The 16,212-nt window shown below is 35.0% G+C and overlaps 1 protein-coding gene across 1 annotated transcript; it reads right to left on the reverse strand.

The window, feature by feature from the left end:
• Positions 1-3,319: 3,319 nt before the first annotated feature.
• Positions 3,320-10,581, reverse strand: SUCNR1 (succinate receptor 1). Its single transcript, XM_015539379.2, has 2 exons — positions 10,474-10,581; positions 3,320-5,599 (listed from the first exon to the last, which is right to left on the reverse strand). Exons 1-2 carry the CDS (start codon positions 10,579-10,581, stop codon positions 4,646-4,648), a joined length of 1,062 nt encoding a protein of 353 aa, XP_015394865.2. The 3' UTR covers positions 3,320-4,645.
• Positions 10,582-16,212: the final 5,631 nt, after the last annotated feature.

Raw genomic sequence — 16,212 nt, forward strand, 5'->3', positions numbered from 1 at the left:
ACATCCTTAGAGAGAATCTAAATATGGTTTCTGAAGTGCAACCCTACCACTTACTAGCTATGTGACCATTAAACTCTCTGTGCCTTGGTTTCTTCATCTGTAACTTTCATAGGGTTAGGCAACAGTTGAATGAATTAAATGTATAAAGTGTTAGAGCAACTGTGCCTGGTACATCTTAAGTGCTACCTGTGTTTGTTATTACTATTATTGTGTTGATGGTTTACGATGGGATTTGATGACTCAGTCCTGAACAATCTCATTTTTTTTCCACCCAGGGTTGAATAATAGATTACTCTCACAGGAATCCATAGCAAATAGAGATCAAAGCACCTGATTTGTTACTGGTAAGCCTGGACTGCAAAATGAGCTTGAGATGAAAACTAAAAATTATAAATAACTTAAATGTCAGCAATGAAGTATTGACTAAAGCAATACAGCTATATCCATACAATAGATTACCATATAGTGACCAAGAGCTATACGCTAGAAGTAGGTTTATTAGCATAAAAGACATATTGTCTTTTGACAATTGAATTTTTCAATTCTATTTGGACTTGAGACAATAATTTCTTTTAGGAACAATTTTACATTTGTTTTAAAGAGTTCTTTGCTAAGACCAATGGTCTACTCAAATATTTTTGGTACCAAAGTCTCTAAGGGGGGCAAAATTACCATTCATAAAGTATGGAGTGGGACCCAGAATGAGGAAAGTATGGAGACTAGCAAAAGGCAGGACAATGGGCAGTGGATGCTATTTGCTTTCAGAAAAATTATTGGTTTTGTTGGGTTTTTTTAAATTACTTTTTGTTGAAAATTATTGCAGAGGTTAGGTTTAAAACCAAAACTGGTGCAGGGGAAAATAGAGAAAGCATGAATAAACGCACAGGCTGGAGTCAAATGATGGTCAATATGAAATAAGCCCTTAAGAATATTTAGAAGCTATGAGTGGGACTTTAAACCACTTATGATATATAGTTACATTATTCTGTGAAGCTTATTAATTCTAAGGGAAAAAAGTTTCTGCTTTAGTAATGGCCTAGTAATTCCTATTGATCCACACTTCCTGCAAGGGACCTCTCTAAACTCTGGGAATATATAAACAACCAACTACATAAAGATACTACAGACTGAACAAAACAAAGCAAGGAGGGGGATCCACACCTGGCAGAAGTAAAAGGCACTGAGTGACTTTCACAGTTACATTTTTAAGTAATCAGGCCAGGCTGGTTTGCTAAAATATAGAAATGAACCTACAGTCTATCTGGCATGAGAAAGCAAAGAATGAGTCCAGAGTAAACTCAGCAACTGGAAAGTGAAGGGGGAAGAACCCTGGAGAAGAGAGAGTTACAGACAGGGAACTGCATATCTGGTATATAAATTCTATTCAAGTCTCTAGCTGACCTCTGAACTATGGATGTGCTGGAAAGACTCTAAACAGCTCAGTTAAGGCTAAAATAATTGAAATGAGATTGCAGGGCTTGGAGTTTGAGTTCAGCCATGAAACAAAATATTTGTACTTTTCCATGGAACATAATAGAATCCAGAGACTCCACAGTATATTATTCAAAATGTCCAGAACATAATCCAAATTTATTAGATATGAAAAAGCAGGAATTTGTGGCCCATACTTAAGACAAAATGCAATCAATGAGCATAAATGTTGATATGACCCACCTTGTGAACTAGCAGACACAGATTTTAAGCATCAATTAAAACTATGTTCAAAGGTATGGAGGAAAATATAAGGGATGTGGCAATGGCCTCTGGCGCATGTGTTTGTATATATACACTCTATTCTTTATATAAGACAGCAGTACTTATAAAAGCAGTGATGACAGAAAGTAGTCCAATCATGTACACTAAAAAGGAGCATTGAATCCAATTTTAAGGACATTCATCCATAATAAACAACCATATAAAATATACCTTGCTAAGTTCTAGAAGGGCAATAAAAAATTAGATGTGGTTCTTCTAATCACAGACCTTAGAGTTCACTTGAATCTAAACAACTATGTTATAAGTGCAAAAATAATTCATTTATTTCCAGATCTGCGGAGGAGATGACCTAAAGGAAGGTTTTCAGAAGGAGTGACAGATGACATGGGCCTTAAAAAATGCATAAAATTTTTTGTATTTGGGCATGATGGGACAGGGGTGAGCATCCAGCTGTGCATAGTGAGAAAGTTCTGCATATAGAAGTGAGGTAACCATCTTTGGCTGGAGAGTATAGTTTGTGAAACTGGCAGTGGGAGATAACACATGATAATATTGGTGGGCCCAGATAGTGAAATGCTGGACCAAATAGCTTAGACAGGATTCTAACAACAATAAGGAACCAATCAAAAGACAAGATACCAAAGCCCAACATCATTTCCTTTGAAAACTACAAACCCAGAAAGAATTTCCATTATTTTTTGTTTATAATTCTTACAATCACCTAGTACAAAAAGTAAATGGAATAGCTCTTATAGTTTTAATGCAGGTCTCTTGTCTGCTGAGGGTAAAGCTACCAGGTGACAGACTTGGGCAAGAAAAGGATTAAGAATTATGCTATGAAATTACTTAACATTTTGGTTACAAGATATATCTAAGAGTTTGTGGTTCTATAAAATATTTCACTGCCCTAATTAAAAGAGTCCCTATCTTTTGGGTAAGGGTAGGGAAAATTTATTTCCAATTTTGCAAATTAAAACCCATGCGTAAAAAGCAAATTACAATTACGTTAGATGTTTCTAAGTTTGCAGAAATAAGTAAACACTTCTTTCCTAAGGCTCTTTTGTGGCCTTTTCTGATGAGGATATTCAGGAGATTATGTTTTCAGTTTATTATCAGGCAGGTATAAAATCACACTAAAATTTCAAAAATATTGACCACAAAGGCAAGTCATGAAAAAAATATCTTAAAGCCTAATAATAAGTAAGAAAATAAATCCTTTGTGAGTAATGCATTTTTATAATATCTCATTTGTTTGAATTATGTAAGCACTAACTGGGAATATTTTGGGTTTTTGTACTGTCAGAATATATCACCAGAGTATAGGACAGAAAGGGCAATAGAATTTTGTCTTTGTACTCATAATACCTATTTTATCCTTCATGTTACAACTAATCATTTTTTTAACATAACTTATTGTCAAGTTAGCTAACATACAGTGTATACAGTGTGCTCTTGGCTTCAGGAGTAGATTCCTGTGATTCATCATTTACATACAACAACACCCAGTGCTCATCCCAACAAGTGCCCTTCTCAGTGCCCATCACCCATTTCTGCCCCCCTTCCCATCAACCCTCTGTTTGTTCTCTGTATTTAAGAGTCTCTCATGGTTTACCTTTCTCTCTATTTGAAACTATTTTTTCCCCTTCTCTTCCCCCAGGGTCTACTGTTAAGGTTCTCAAATTCCACACGAGTGAAAACATATGATATCTGTCTTTGTCTGACTGACTTATTTTACTTAGCATAAATACAGCTAATGACTTTAAGGAAATGAGCATAGACATGTGGCCATGGACACATTTTGTTACATGTAAGTGAATTGTTATGTGATACTTATTTGATTTTAAAAAGCTCATGTAGCATCCATTTAGTTTTTCCTATATTTGTTTTGTGGCATAGAGGGATGCCTGGATAATCTATATGAATATGCGCATAAATATTTCTTACATTTTACAATTTCATAAAGTGCACTTTGTTTAGAACACTTCCTTCAGTGGTCTTATGTGATGTTCTATGAACATGAAAACAAGGCTCATTCCAGATGTAAGTCACTGTCTTTAAGATACAGTCGTCCAAAAGTATTTACCTTTGTTTTGTTTTGTTTTGTTTTGTTTTGTCGTGCTTTGGGTTTTCTGATAGACACTTTGTGTTCCATAGCTCTGAGATTTTTGCAAATCTTCTTCTTCTCTCTCTTTGTATACTTTGGTAAAATCATTTATACCTAAATTCCCTGAGAGACAAGCTCAAACATGTCTCTCTTTTTGTCGAACCATCTCTTTAGGCTCCATTTAATTTGATTCTTTGCACTAAAAACCATGAAACAAAATAGGACTTATAATTACAACTTGACTCCAACTCATAATCAATACAAAGAAATACATATAGACATCCTTGAACTCATTACATTGCTTTCTTGCTTGTTGCTATGGTTGACTTTAAATTTTGTTCAAGACCACAATTTCTAACAATAATCTCTAATAGTGTATGCTTAATCTGTTATTCAGTTTTCACATTAAGTTATAAGATCAAATGAAAAAGAATAACATAGAGAATGTTGCCAACATATTTTTTTTTCGCAATCTGGTGATGATTAAATGCAGACTACTTGCTGCTTTATCTATCTTCTATTTCTTTTACACTGGTTGAGAAAGTCTTATAACACCTAGGGTTTTGGATTTATATGCTCAAGCACTAGACAATGCCAGTCCAGTTCCTTTCAATTCTTAGGTGAAGAAATCAGTAAATACTTCCCATCTTCTTCTTTTCACAGACTCCGGGCACAGCATGTCTTTAAAAGAGTGTCAAGTCTTTGCTTCTCTGATTTACGTCTATGAGTTAAATCAAATTCTAATTGGCCTACATCTGCACATGCAAAACAGTGTGTTACACAAGCATCTCACTTTTCCCTGAATGGAAACATCAGTCCATGACTTCATCTTCTAAAGGATGTCAGGGATTTGAATTGGTGCCTCAGCTTGCTCATTAACATCTCCCTGAAGTGATCTCCCATAAGGAAGTAGAAGACAGGGTTGACGGTGCTGTTCAGAAAGGCCAAAGGCCGAGTCACAATGTATAAGGAGTTGATGGTGGCCTGAGCACAGTGGGACTGCTTCCACTTTCCCAGGCGTGAAGCAATCCTCACATTCCGCATGATGTGGTAGGGAGTAAAAAGCACGGAGAAGATCACAACTGCCATGATGACTAAGGTGAGGGGCTTTTCAAAGGGCAAAGCAGTAGCAAGCTGTATGCTCCTCTGCTTTAAGAACAGAGCAATCTTGAAATAAAAGAAACACATCACCAAAAGAGGAATGAGGAATCCCAAGAAGGTTAGACACATGCTATAAATGAGGTTGTATTTGGGGTCCCCAGAGCTTGCATAATCAATACAGTTGGTGCCATTGACAGCTATATTTGGATGTATAAGAGAAAGTATGGGCAGGAGCTCTAGGGTTACTAAAACCCAAATACCCAAAGAGATTAAAACAGCGAACTCTTTCTTTTGCAGAAAGTGTTCTCGGAAAGGATGCTTCATGAGCAGGTATCGATCAATGCTGATAAAAGTCAGAAAAAGGATGCTCGTGTAGAGGTTGGCATGAAGCACATATCGGTTGGTTATGCAGAGCACATCCCCATATGTCCACTTTCCTTGAGAATAACTTCTTATCAGCATGGGGAGGGTGCACAAGAAAGCCAAGTCTGAGATAGAGAGGTTAAAGAGATAAATGTTACTGCTATTCCAGTTCTTCAGACAGAAGAGGTAGCCAAACACAACAGTTGTATTTGCAAGGACTCCCACAACAAACTCGATCCCATAAAAAATGGAAAGGTAGTACTTTTCCAGGGAAATCTCTGCTGCCAGCCAATTTTGGCAAGTTTCATTCCACGCCTAAGGAAGAGAGAGAAAAGAGAAGGTTGAAACACCAGCTTATGCCTAATGACAAAACTGCACATAAGTAATAATTAAAAAAAAACACTTAAAACTTGAACTATGAAAGGTTAGTAAGGAGTGCACATACATACACATTCATATACAGATATATCATTAATATATTATTTTAACAAATATTTATTAAGTGCCTTTGAACTATGCGCTAGGCACTGGGGATAACAGCAGTGAGTCAAACAAAGTTCCTAATCTCAAACAATTTATACTCTCTTGGGAAGAATCAGGATGCAAATAAATGCATGTCTTCTAATGGTAAAAAATGTCCCAGACATAAGGGGAAGCATGTGCAAATGCCCAGAGGTGAAAACACACGTAGGGGACTTGACAAATAGCAAAGAGGCCAAGAAATGGTGCAGTGAAGTAAGTGGAGCATCTAGTTCATTTTTCTGTTTCCAGCACCTCCCATGGTCCCCAGCATATCACAGTTGTTCACCCAATTCTGCTAAGTTAAATACAATTGAACCACAACCTAGGAGAGGAAACAGGGATTCTTATAACTCCGGTCCTGCTATTTTCATAGATTTTACTGTGTTTCCATATTGTCAAAGAATTGTGGTTATTTCACTCAATTTGTAAAGTATAATTCCAGTTTTATAACATGATTTAAAAAAATTAAAATACGGTGCTTCAATTCTTAGTAATAATAGTAATGGTGGCCAAACTTGCTGAGAGCCTGTAGGATATCTAAGCAACATCCTTGAAGTCGTCTGTAGCTTGTCTCCAATAACAAGTAAGCTACCAAGTGTTGCCTATAGTGTTTGGATGTTTCTTGACTCCATTACCATTGCTCCATCTCCTTCATCACCATTCTAGTCCAGGTCACCATCATCTTTATCTTGGCCTGTACTGTATCTTCTAGGGTCTCCTCGCATCCTCTCTGGCTCCCTTTCAACCTACCTTTGGCTTGAAAGCATGACAATCTTGAAAACTACAACCATAATTCTGATTCTCCTCAGCCAAAAGACTTAAGTGACTTTCCTCTGTCTAGGAAATAAATTCCAAATCCGTAATGACACGCATGACCTGGCTCCTGTAGGCCACTTCAGCCTCACCTCGCCTGACCCCCCTCCTTACTCATCTTCTTCCTGTTCTTTGATTGCACAGAGAACTTCCCAATGATCGGTTCACTGAAACCCATCTCACTGACCTTTTCCCCCTGTGATCTTGCCCCATCACAAACACTGCCTTCTATCTGCACGTCCTTTCAGACTTCAGTTCAAGTGTGGATTTCCCAAGAGAGGCTTTCTGACCCACCCATCTTAACTTCAGCCCCCCATTCTATGTTCTCATTATAAACGAAGTTTCTTCGAATTTCTCACAACTTGATCACAGAGTTTATCTTCTACCTCTGGCATAGTGACTGCCAGATAGGGAGATGGTATGTAAAGGCTTGCTGGGTGGAAATGAAGGTAAACATTTGATAGTCTAAAAAAAACATTTTTTACAAATATTTCCTCTAAGGTCAGAGAAACAGTAAATCCAGCAAATTAAGCCCATTGCTCTATTTCACTCTAAAAGTTGACACTACACGTGGGGTGCCTGGGTAGCTCAGTCGGTTCAGCATCCGACATCATCTCAGGTCATGATCTCACAGTTCCTGAGTTCGAGCCCCGTGTCGGGCTCTGTGCTGACAGCTCAGAGCCTGGAGCCTGCTTCAGATTCTGGGTGTCCCTCTCTCTCTGCCCCTCCCCCACTTGTGCTCTGTTTCTGAAAAATAAACAAATGTTGAAAAATTTTTTAAGTTGACACTACGCGTAAAATGACTAATATTTAAAACAGGCAATTGTGGTAGTTAGGTTGCTTTGTTTAGACACACATTTGTGGAAGGTAAGATTTCATATATATCTTCCAGAATCAATTTTTTAAATTAAGGTCAATTTAAAAATTATGAATTTACCTCTGACGTTAATAAACATCAGAAAGTCTAGGAAATGTACCAAAGTATTAAGAGTTCTATCCCTAGGGATGAGATACCAGATAACTTTTTAATGTTGATTTATTTTTGAGAGAGAGAGAGAGAAGGGGAGGGGCAGAGAGAGGGAGACAGAATCCAAAGCAAGCCCCATGTTGACAGCAGAGTCCAATTTGGGGCTCAGACACATGAATCATGAGATCATGACCTGAGCCAAAGTCTGGTGCTTAACTGACTGAGCCACTCAGGTGCCCCAATACCAGATAATTATTAATGTAATATATAGAGTATATATAATTAATTATACTATATATATTATTATATATAGTATATACTACATATATTATTAACATAATATTTAGTATATATAGTATATATAATGTAATATATATAGTATATATATAGTTTATAGTATATATATATATAGTGTGTGTGTATATATATATATATATATATATATATATAATAGAGTCAGTTTATCTGGACTTTCTATTTGTTTCCCCAAATCAACATGTATTTGATATTATTAGGATTTCTAGAAATACAGCAACAAAATTAATGGTCTTTTAAAAATATATATAGGCTTTATTTTATAGGTCAGTCAGTGGCAATTTGCCACTATTATTTTTAACTCTATTCCCTGATGCTTTCAGCTCCATGACTTCTGGAAGTACATTCTTCCCAGCTTTCTATGACATGGCAGTCTTCTCACTATCCTCCTTTCTCTCTTTGTGGACTATTTGCCCAAGCTTCAAATGTTGGAGCTCCTCAGAGCTCAGATCTGGGCAACTTCATTATTTGGGGAGTGCTCAAAAAAGCAGGTGCACACACTCAAAGGTATAGTAAGACAATAGAAAGTTTCCTTAAGACTCAGTTGTTCCACTTTGAATTTCCACTTTTTCTAGTTCTTTTTCTAGTCCTCTCTCTTATTTTTCTGACTACTCAGTTCTTAAAATGCATGGGCTGACGTCAGTAGCTTCTGTGCAGCAGGAAGGTTTGACTGCTATTGCAGAAAAAGACAGCCATGAAGACGTGCATTACTACATGTGCCCGATTCCCAATAACTAGCACTGGGGCAAGTCAGGGGCCGTGCTGCCACCATGGAGAAGGCTTTTTCTGCTTCAAGCTGTCCCATGGGAATGGAGATTCAGGGAAGTAGCAGGGATACAGCATATCAGAACTGGAATAAGGAAACTGAATGACTAGTCACCTTTGTCTTGCTTCTCAGAGCGGTTGCTTTATATTTTTAGTTTTATTTTAAAAATAACTGAAAAATGAATGTTATTCTGTAACACTAAGAAGGTACAGGTAGGCAAAAAGAAGGAATGAAAATTAATTGTCTGTAAACCAACTAGTCCTCATATCTGGATACCTGTTTACAGTTTAATATTTATTTGAATTTATTTTTTATAGAAATGAGATTATCCTCTTTATGATATTTTATAATCTGCTTTTTGGTACTTTATTTCATTCTTAAAGTAATTTTCTTAAGTTCTTAATAAATGGTGGTTCATGAAGGTCAGGCTGTCTTATATTTGCAGGCCAGTTTAAGTCTCACTGAGACCCATAATTTTCTGGGTGCTAGAGTCCAAATTAGATGATGTTTATAGTCTAATGTGTTTTAGTGTGGCCATTATAATTATACAAATTGATGAAGTAAGCTGATCCTTTAAGGAAAATTCTCAGTTGAAGGGATATTCCTTCACGAAAAATTAATATTCTCTGTTCCACTTTCTCGTGGTTGTGTTTTTAATTTTTAGGAAATAGAAATCATGATAAATAGGTTTTAACTGTTTTGGGTGAATTATTTATTTATTTTAGCTATTGGTAATTGAAGTGAAATCTTTAATTATATATCCAAACATATATCTAAACCTGTTAGAACTATTGAATTACAAGCAATAGTCAATACACACATAAGCAGATAAGTAGTACTCATTTTTAATTTGGATTAATGTTTCTTTCACCTTAATTGTATTCAGTCTTTTAAAAATGTACACTATTGAATCTTAAATTTAAAAATATATTTGACAGCTTATTAGCATTTAAATTGTTTTTTACAATCATTATAATTAAACAAAGATTACTTATGCATTTTAAGCCTTAACTGCTTCTTTAAGGCAAATTTACATGGCAGTATGAGTCTTTTTTAACAAATTGCTATTTTCATTAATAAACAACTTGAATGAAAAAATATATATTCACACTGAAAAGATACAATCACTTAATATTGATAACTTGTTTTTTTGTATATTCCAGAATTTATACTATAAGTCAAGGTATTAAAAAGTAAAGTACCAAATTATGTTTATGAATTAAAGAAAACTCACCAATTATAAAAAGTTCTGGAAGGTAAAATAGCAATGGCTTCTGCAATTTGTCATTTTTCCTTAGTGAATTACTTTCTTGAAAAATTGTAACTTTTGCAACCATAATTGTAATTTTAACATAAATGCTAAATTTAATCTTTAGAATAACTTAAGATTCCCTCTAACATATTATTTTCTAAACGTGAAATATTACATGTGGTTGATTTTGTCATACAATTTAGAAACTTCACATTTTTTCTGTAAGTAGTTACATTTAAGCAAATCTGATTACTCTTTTTTGTTGAAATATGTTACCAAGACATTAGCAAATGTAATAAACCTCTTTAAATAAATTTAGTATTTGGCAATTAAAAAAAGACATTCAATTTAGTGAAAAATAAATGTAGGAGAAAAAATTATGACTTCCTTTTAGTTTCCTTTATTGTTCTTCATGTTATGAATGACAGTTCAGACAGTTCATTTAAACATTATTTAAAACCTTAACTGCTTATAGGCCATTTAAAAAGAAACCCCTGAGGGAAGTCTGGCATTACTTTGTACACCTGGGTGACATGAGTTGCATTATAACTTACCATTCTGTTGGAAGGCCCTGATCCCTTGACGGAAACTCTTTGCCAGCAACCTGATAAAGCTTCTAACCCAAGACTGTGCCGCTGGACATAGTGAAGCCTAATTTGCATATCATGCAGACAAGATTAATAATTCAAAAGTCCAGAAATAATTTATTCAGTTGAACTCCCAAGTCCAGTTCAAGGGGAAATTCCTGTGAAGTTGAGACACAAAACAAATTACTCATGTCACAAACAGATTTTGAAAAGACTACTGTTGAAATCATCTTACTCACTATCAAAACAACAGAGAAGCATTGGTCATTTTCACGTTTACTTGCATATTGAAAGTTAGTATAGTTTATATTGGATATACAATTGCTTCTGCTTTTTTTATGCTTTTTCTTTATTTTTCAAATTGACAATTTTTAATGAATTCTATGTTGGGCATATAACTAAACAGCTATTATCAACAATTTTGAGGGAGGTATAAAACTGAAGTTTTGAAAGCAAATTTGGGTATATGCTTTGTCAGTGTTCCGGCAAAGGGGACACTAGAGTTTCAGGTATTTCCCATTTTATTTTCTGTGATTAAAATCAAGAGACACATTAAACACACACACACACACACACACACACACACACACATCAGATGGCTAGGGATTAGGGAAAGAGGTGGTGTCTACCTAAGATAACCTCAATACGTGGCGTTTCATATATTCTAATCAATGCTTAGCATAGCACCTGAAAGCACACTTCCACAACTTCGGACAGGAAGCACACCTGGCTTTTTCTGAGGATTGTATTAGATTTATATTCAAATAAACACTCATTCTGCTTGATCTGAAGCATAAGGTTTATGCTGAGAAAGTCCCTATTTTACAAGCAGTAGTAATTTCATTTGGCCGTGATAAAGTTGAATGTTGAGTTAGCAGTGACAGGCAGAAGCTCCAAAAGAAATTCTATTAGAGTCAGTTCTTCTAGCCAAGAATTTCCCCTTCTCCAATATATGAGAGCCCAAAACTTAGAAACTTAAAAAAAAAAAAAAAAAAAATATATATATATATATATATATATATATTATATGTGTACATATATACATATACACATATATAACATACTTACGAGTATATATATGCATGAAATATAAATATATGTCAAATGCATGTGTATTTATTTCAAATAATGTCTCTATAATTTGCTGGGTTCTTATGATATTCCTGGTATTGCACTAAGCACCTTTATGTAATGGATGTTTACAAAAACTCTGAGGTTTTTCTCTCTTGTTTTTAAAATTTTTCCATATTATGGATGAAAAAACAGAAGCTCAGAGAGGTCAATCAACTTTCCCAAGATCACAGAATCTGTAAGTAAAGCAACCTGAGTCTAAACCTATATATTTTGATTTTAAAATCACCAGCTCTGATTCTTGATTGCCTACAAGATTGAATGACAATAACTTTAATGTACACCACAGATTGACTCAAAGTTCAAGATTTAATGAGAGCTATTTTTCAAAAATGCAGCTCTTTTCTACATATAAAAGAAAAAAAAAGACTAAAAACATCATTTTTGTCTATAATTTTAACAGGGCAAAAACCAAAGTGTTTGGATGACCAGGTCCAGGCTTATTAATTTTAAACATAAAGTAACATGACTTCCCTCCAAACAACCATGGACACATGGATATATCTCACAGGCTTCTGCACCATTCTGGTGAGAGACAAGGGCTATTCCCTCCTTGTGGGGTGGTATAAATTCACCAGAACTTCCTCTTTCTTCTCCCCACATCCTGACTGTGGACTGCTAACATGAAAAACGGTCTATACTTCTGCTTTCTTGTAGAAGGAGTAATCAGATCTGTGGCCTGGTAGTCTTACTTCCCTTCCATGTCCTTCTTCATCAAAGGTCCCATTGCCTCAGGATGCTTATAATGGAGAAGCTGGAGTCATTATGGAGCGGATTTAATAAAAGGTCTCCATTACTTCCATTCTTTTCATGTTATGAGTCTTTATTCAGATCTACAGGAGGTAATTGAACAGAATCAAGGCCAGAGTCAGAGTTATGTACTCTGTGAACAGGGCTCATGTCATGGGTGTGCTACCTTTTAGCGACATAGGACCTTATGCTGTAAAGGACCACACACTTGTCTTAATGTTCTACTCTTACATCCCAACTGAATTTTTACTAACTTTTTAACAAGAGGCCCTATATTTTCATTCTGCACCCAGTTCTGCAAATTAATGTAGCAGTCTTGCCTGTGAGAGTACAAATCTAGAAAATCATTTCTATTGAGCATATAAAATTTCAACGAGCAAAGATTTGGGCTTGGGGGTTTTGTTTTGTTAGAAACAACGTGACATGTTTGAAATTTACTGCTTGAGCAGCAACGAAAATTTTAAAGGCAGTCATTTTGCAGGATAATTTATTGTCTAAAAGTTAATATGACATACTGGTTTGGTTGGCCCTGGAGGCAAACTGCCCCCTTTCAAATCCTGGTTTCACTGCTTACTGGTGCTCAGTGTTCTTACTTGTAAAGGAGGGATAATAAAAGTGCCAGTCTCACTGAGTTGTTATGTATATGGTAGAATTACATCGTTTATACATATATTATATAGTATGGGTACATATTAATTGCTACATAAATGCCTGCTATTCCAGACGTTTATAACAAATGAGAAGGAGACCTCTTCAAAATGATCATGTCAACCAATGCCATCAGTGTTAAACTATCTGCTGCCCAGGAATGTCCATTTAAAATGACCTTATAAAAGCGAGTATGGTAAAAAAAAAACAGAATTCTAATTCTGGATTTGCCTTTTACTTTCTGTGCAGTCTTTGAAAAGGTAACATAACACGGTTTCCTCATTTGGAAAAGGGGAATAACAATTCCTACCCCATAAACCTCATAATGCTCATAGTAACCAAATGAGATGTTATGTTAAAATGTTATGGCCAGGAATGCAAGAGCAATTCATGTAAACCAGGAGCACTCACCAGGAAATTCAGGAGGAATAATAAAAGACTAGGAAAGATAATAAAACTATTGATTAAATTCAATGTTAATAATCAGTCTAATATTTTCTGAACACTCTATAACAATATCTGTGTACCTTAGTTCCTTTAATATTCACTAGGATTCAGTGCAGCGTAGACTGTTGATATCCCTAATGTTCAGATGAAGAAACTGAGGCATAACAAAGATCAAATAATTATCCATAATCAAACAGCTCATAAATGCCTGGGTTATAATTTGAAGTCTTATCTGTTTTACTCCGACCAAGCCTTGGACTGTTATTTTGTGTCTTTCATGGTAAAGAAGGTAATGTTAGGTTGAAATATAAAATGACTACTGTTAAACCTTTTTTACTCTAAATATAGCACTTTTGTGTGTTTTGGCCTAATAAAAGTAAGTTTAAAACTAACACACGGGCACCTGGGTGGCTCAGTCGGTTAAGCGTCCGACTTAGGCTCAGGTCGTGATCTCGTGGTCTATGAGTTCAAGCCCCTCATCGGGCTCTGTGCTGACAGCTCGGAGCCTGGAGCCTGTTTCAGATTCTGTGTCTCCCTCTCTCTCTGACCCTCCCCCGTTCATGCTCTGTCTCTCTCTGTCTCAAAAATAAATAAACATTGAAAAAAAAAAACCTAACACTGAGTTTATTGGTTATTATATTTACTGGTTATCAGATTCAATAATCTGCCATCTAAATAGAACATTTTAGATAAGAAACCAGAAATGTTGAAAATAAGTAAAGTATTCATAGGAAGTTTCTAAACACATTTCTTTCAACAGCATTAACAAGTCTGTGTGGAAAACAAGCTGGTCTAAGGTCACACAGATCTTCAAGAAATCAAGAGCAGGGAAAATAAAGGAAAATTAATTCAACTCAAGGAATTTATCCTAAACCTGTAGGAGTGATAACAATATTATTGCCTTACTAATGATATTACAGTTCCAAAGAGCTTGAGATGGATCAAGAAGATTATTGAGGAGGAAATTTTGGTGTTGCTATACTGGATGGACATACCCAAGGCTGCACAGTTATTTCCCTATCCAATTATGGTTTTACATAAGACATCAAGAGAACAGCAAGACAGTAAACATGATAGAGGGTATATGTGGTGTATGTATGAGGCATACATATGTATATATATACATAAAAATATATGTATATGGGTATATGTAGTGTATGTATGAGGCATATATACATACATACGTATGCCTCATACATACACTACATATACCCATTTGTGGGTACCATATATATGATATATGGTACCATACCATATACACGTATGTGTACACACACACACACACACACACACTCTTCCAGATTCTAGAAACCAAACTATCTATGGACCAAATTTGCTTTACCATGGAAAGCTGCCTGCTTGACATAGGCATGCAAGCTGAGACAAAGCAATCTGTTTCCTCTTACATAAAGACCTTTGTCGTTGCCACAACATCATTGCCAGCATTTTTTTTTTATCATGCGGTTGAGAAAAATGTGACACATTTATTATTTTTTGGCATAATTCAAAGAAATTGTTTTCTGCTGAGTTAAACCATATTACTTGTTAAAAGTATTTGGCTATGGCTGAAAAGATTCTAAATTCTTTGAACTATTAATAGGTAATCTAGAAACACAGCAAACTACCTTTTCATTTTCAGCTTATATTCATATTCCAACAGCTAAATTATTTTTAACGATATATGGTAAACTTAATCACAGGTGTTTCCCTACAAAAATAATGTATTGTTTGTTTGATATGAAATTTAAACATTTGTATGATATATGGAGATAATTTTCATTCCTGGCTGTCACTAAGGCTTAGCTTTTTTGATTAAAATAAAAGAGTTTGCTTGAAATATTGAAATATTTTATTCATTTGTTAATTGACTCTTCAACTACTCAGTCTTTTCCAGTCATATTTACTGTGTTTTTGCATAAATTTGCTTGATTCTTGGAATATTTTGCCTTATTATGAAAACAAAACAAAAACAGCTATTTCATTGCTTTGATGTACATATAAACACTTTCAATTGGGTACGAATTAATTATTCCCCATCTTGCATTTCTTGTTTACTCTAATTCATCATTTTCCTTTGGAATAAGGAACAAGAAAGTTTGATTGAATATCACTAAGCACTTTAATAATTGAATTGAGAGGTTTTCAAAATTCCCTGGAGTATGGGAAATATGTTCATTAAGAGAGTTAAGTGCTTTGTGAGTGCATTATAGGTTAAATTAAGGAAATTGCCTGCCCCATTAATAAAACATTTAGTGGTATAAATCTCCTGTACTAGTATCTTTACCTCTGCAATATACTCATTGATGCAATTATTAATTTTGAAGTATGTTTTACACAGACTTACTATACTGCAAAACTAATAAAATATGATTTCACTGGTAGACCAGTAATGTAATGTATATGTAATATAATGAATTTTCAGGCTGCAGTATTTCTGACAATTACAGGTAAACAATGTAAAAAGTTAAGAAAATACTTCAAACGCTACCTTTTAAAAATATCCCCCACCTTGTATGTATTACTTATGTGTCTATAACTAGTATTTTTTCATGTTAACCTAACTTTAAAACCCAACATCACTTGTATTATTTCAAAGAAGAGTACATTTACCTAGAGGCGTACTGAGTAATGTGTAGAATTGTTGAATCATTATGTTGTACTTTGGAAACTAACATAACACTGTGTTATTATACTTTAAAGTGTTACTAGTGCTGGTCAAAATGCCTAGCA

The sequence above is a fragment of the Panthera tigris genome, chromosome C2 (genome assembly GCF_018350195.1).
Source record: "Panthera tigris isolate Pti1 chromosome C2, P.tigris_Pti1_mat1.1, whole genome shotgun sequence".
NCBI lineage: Eukaryota > Metazoa > Chordata > Mammalia > Carnivora > Felidae > Panthera > Panthera tigris.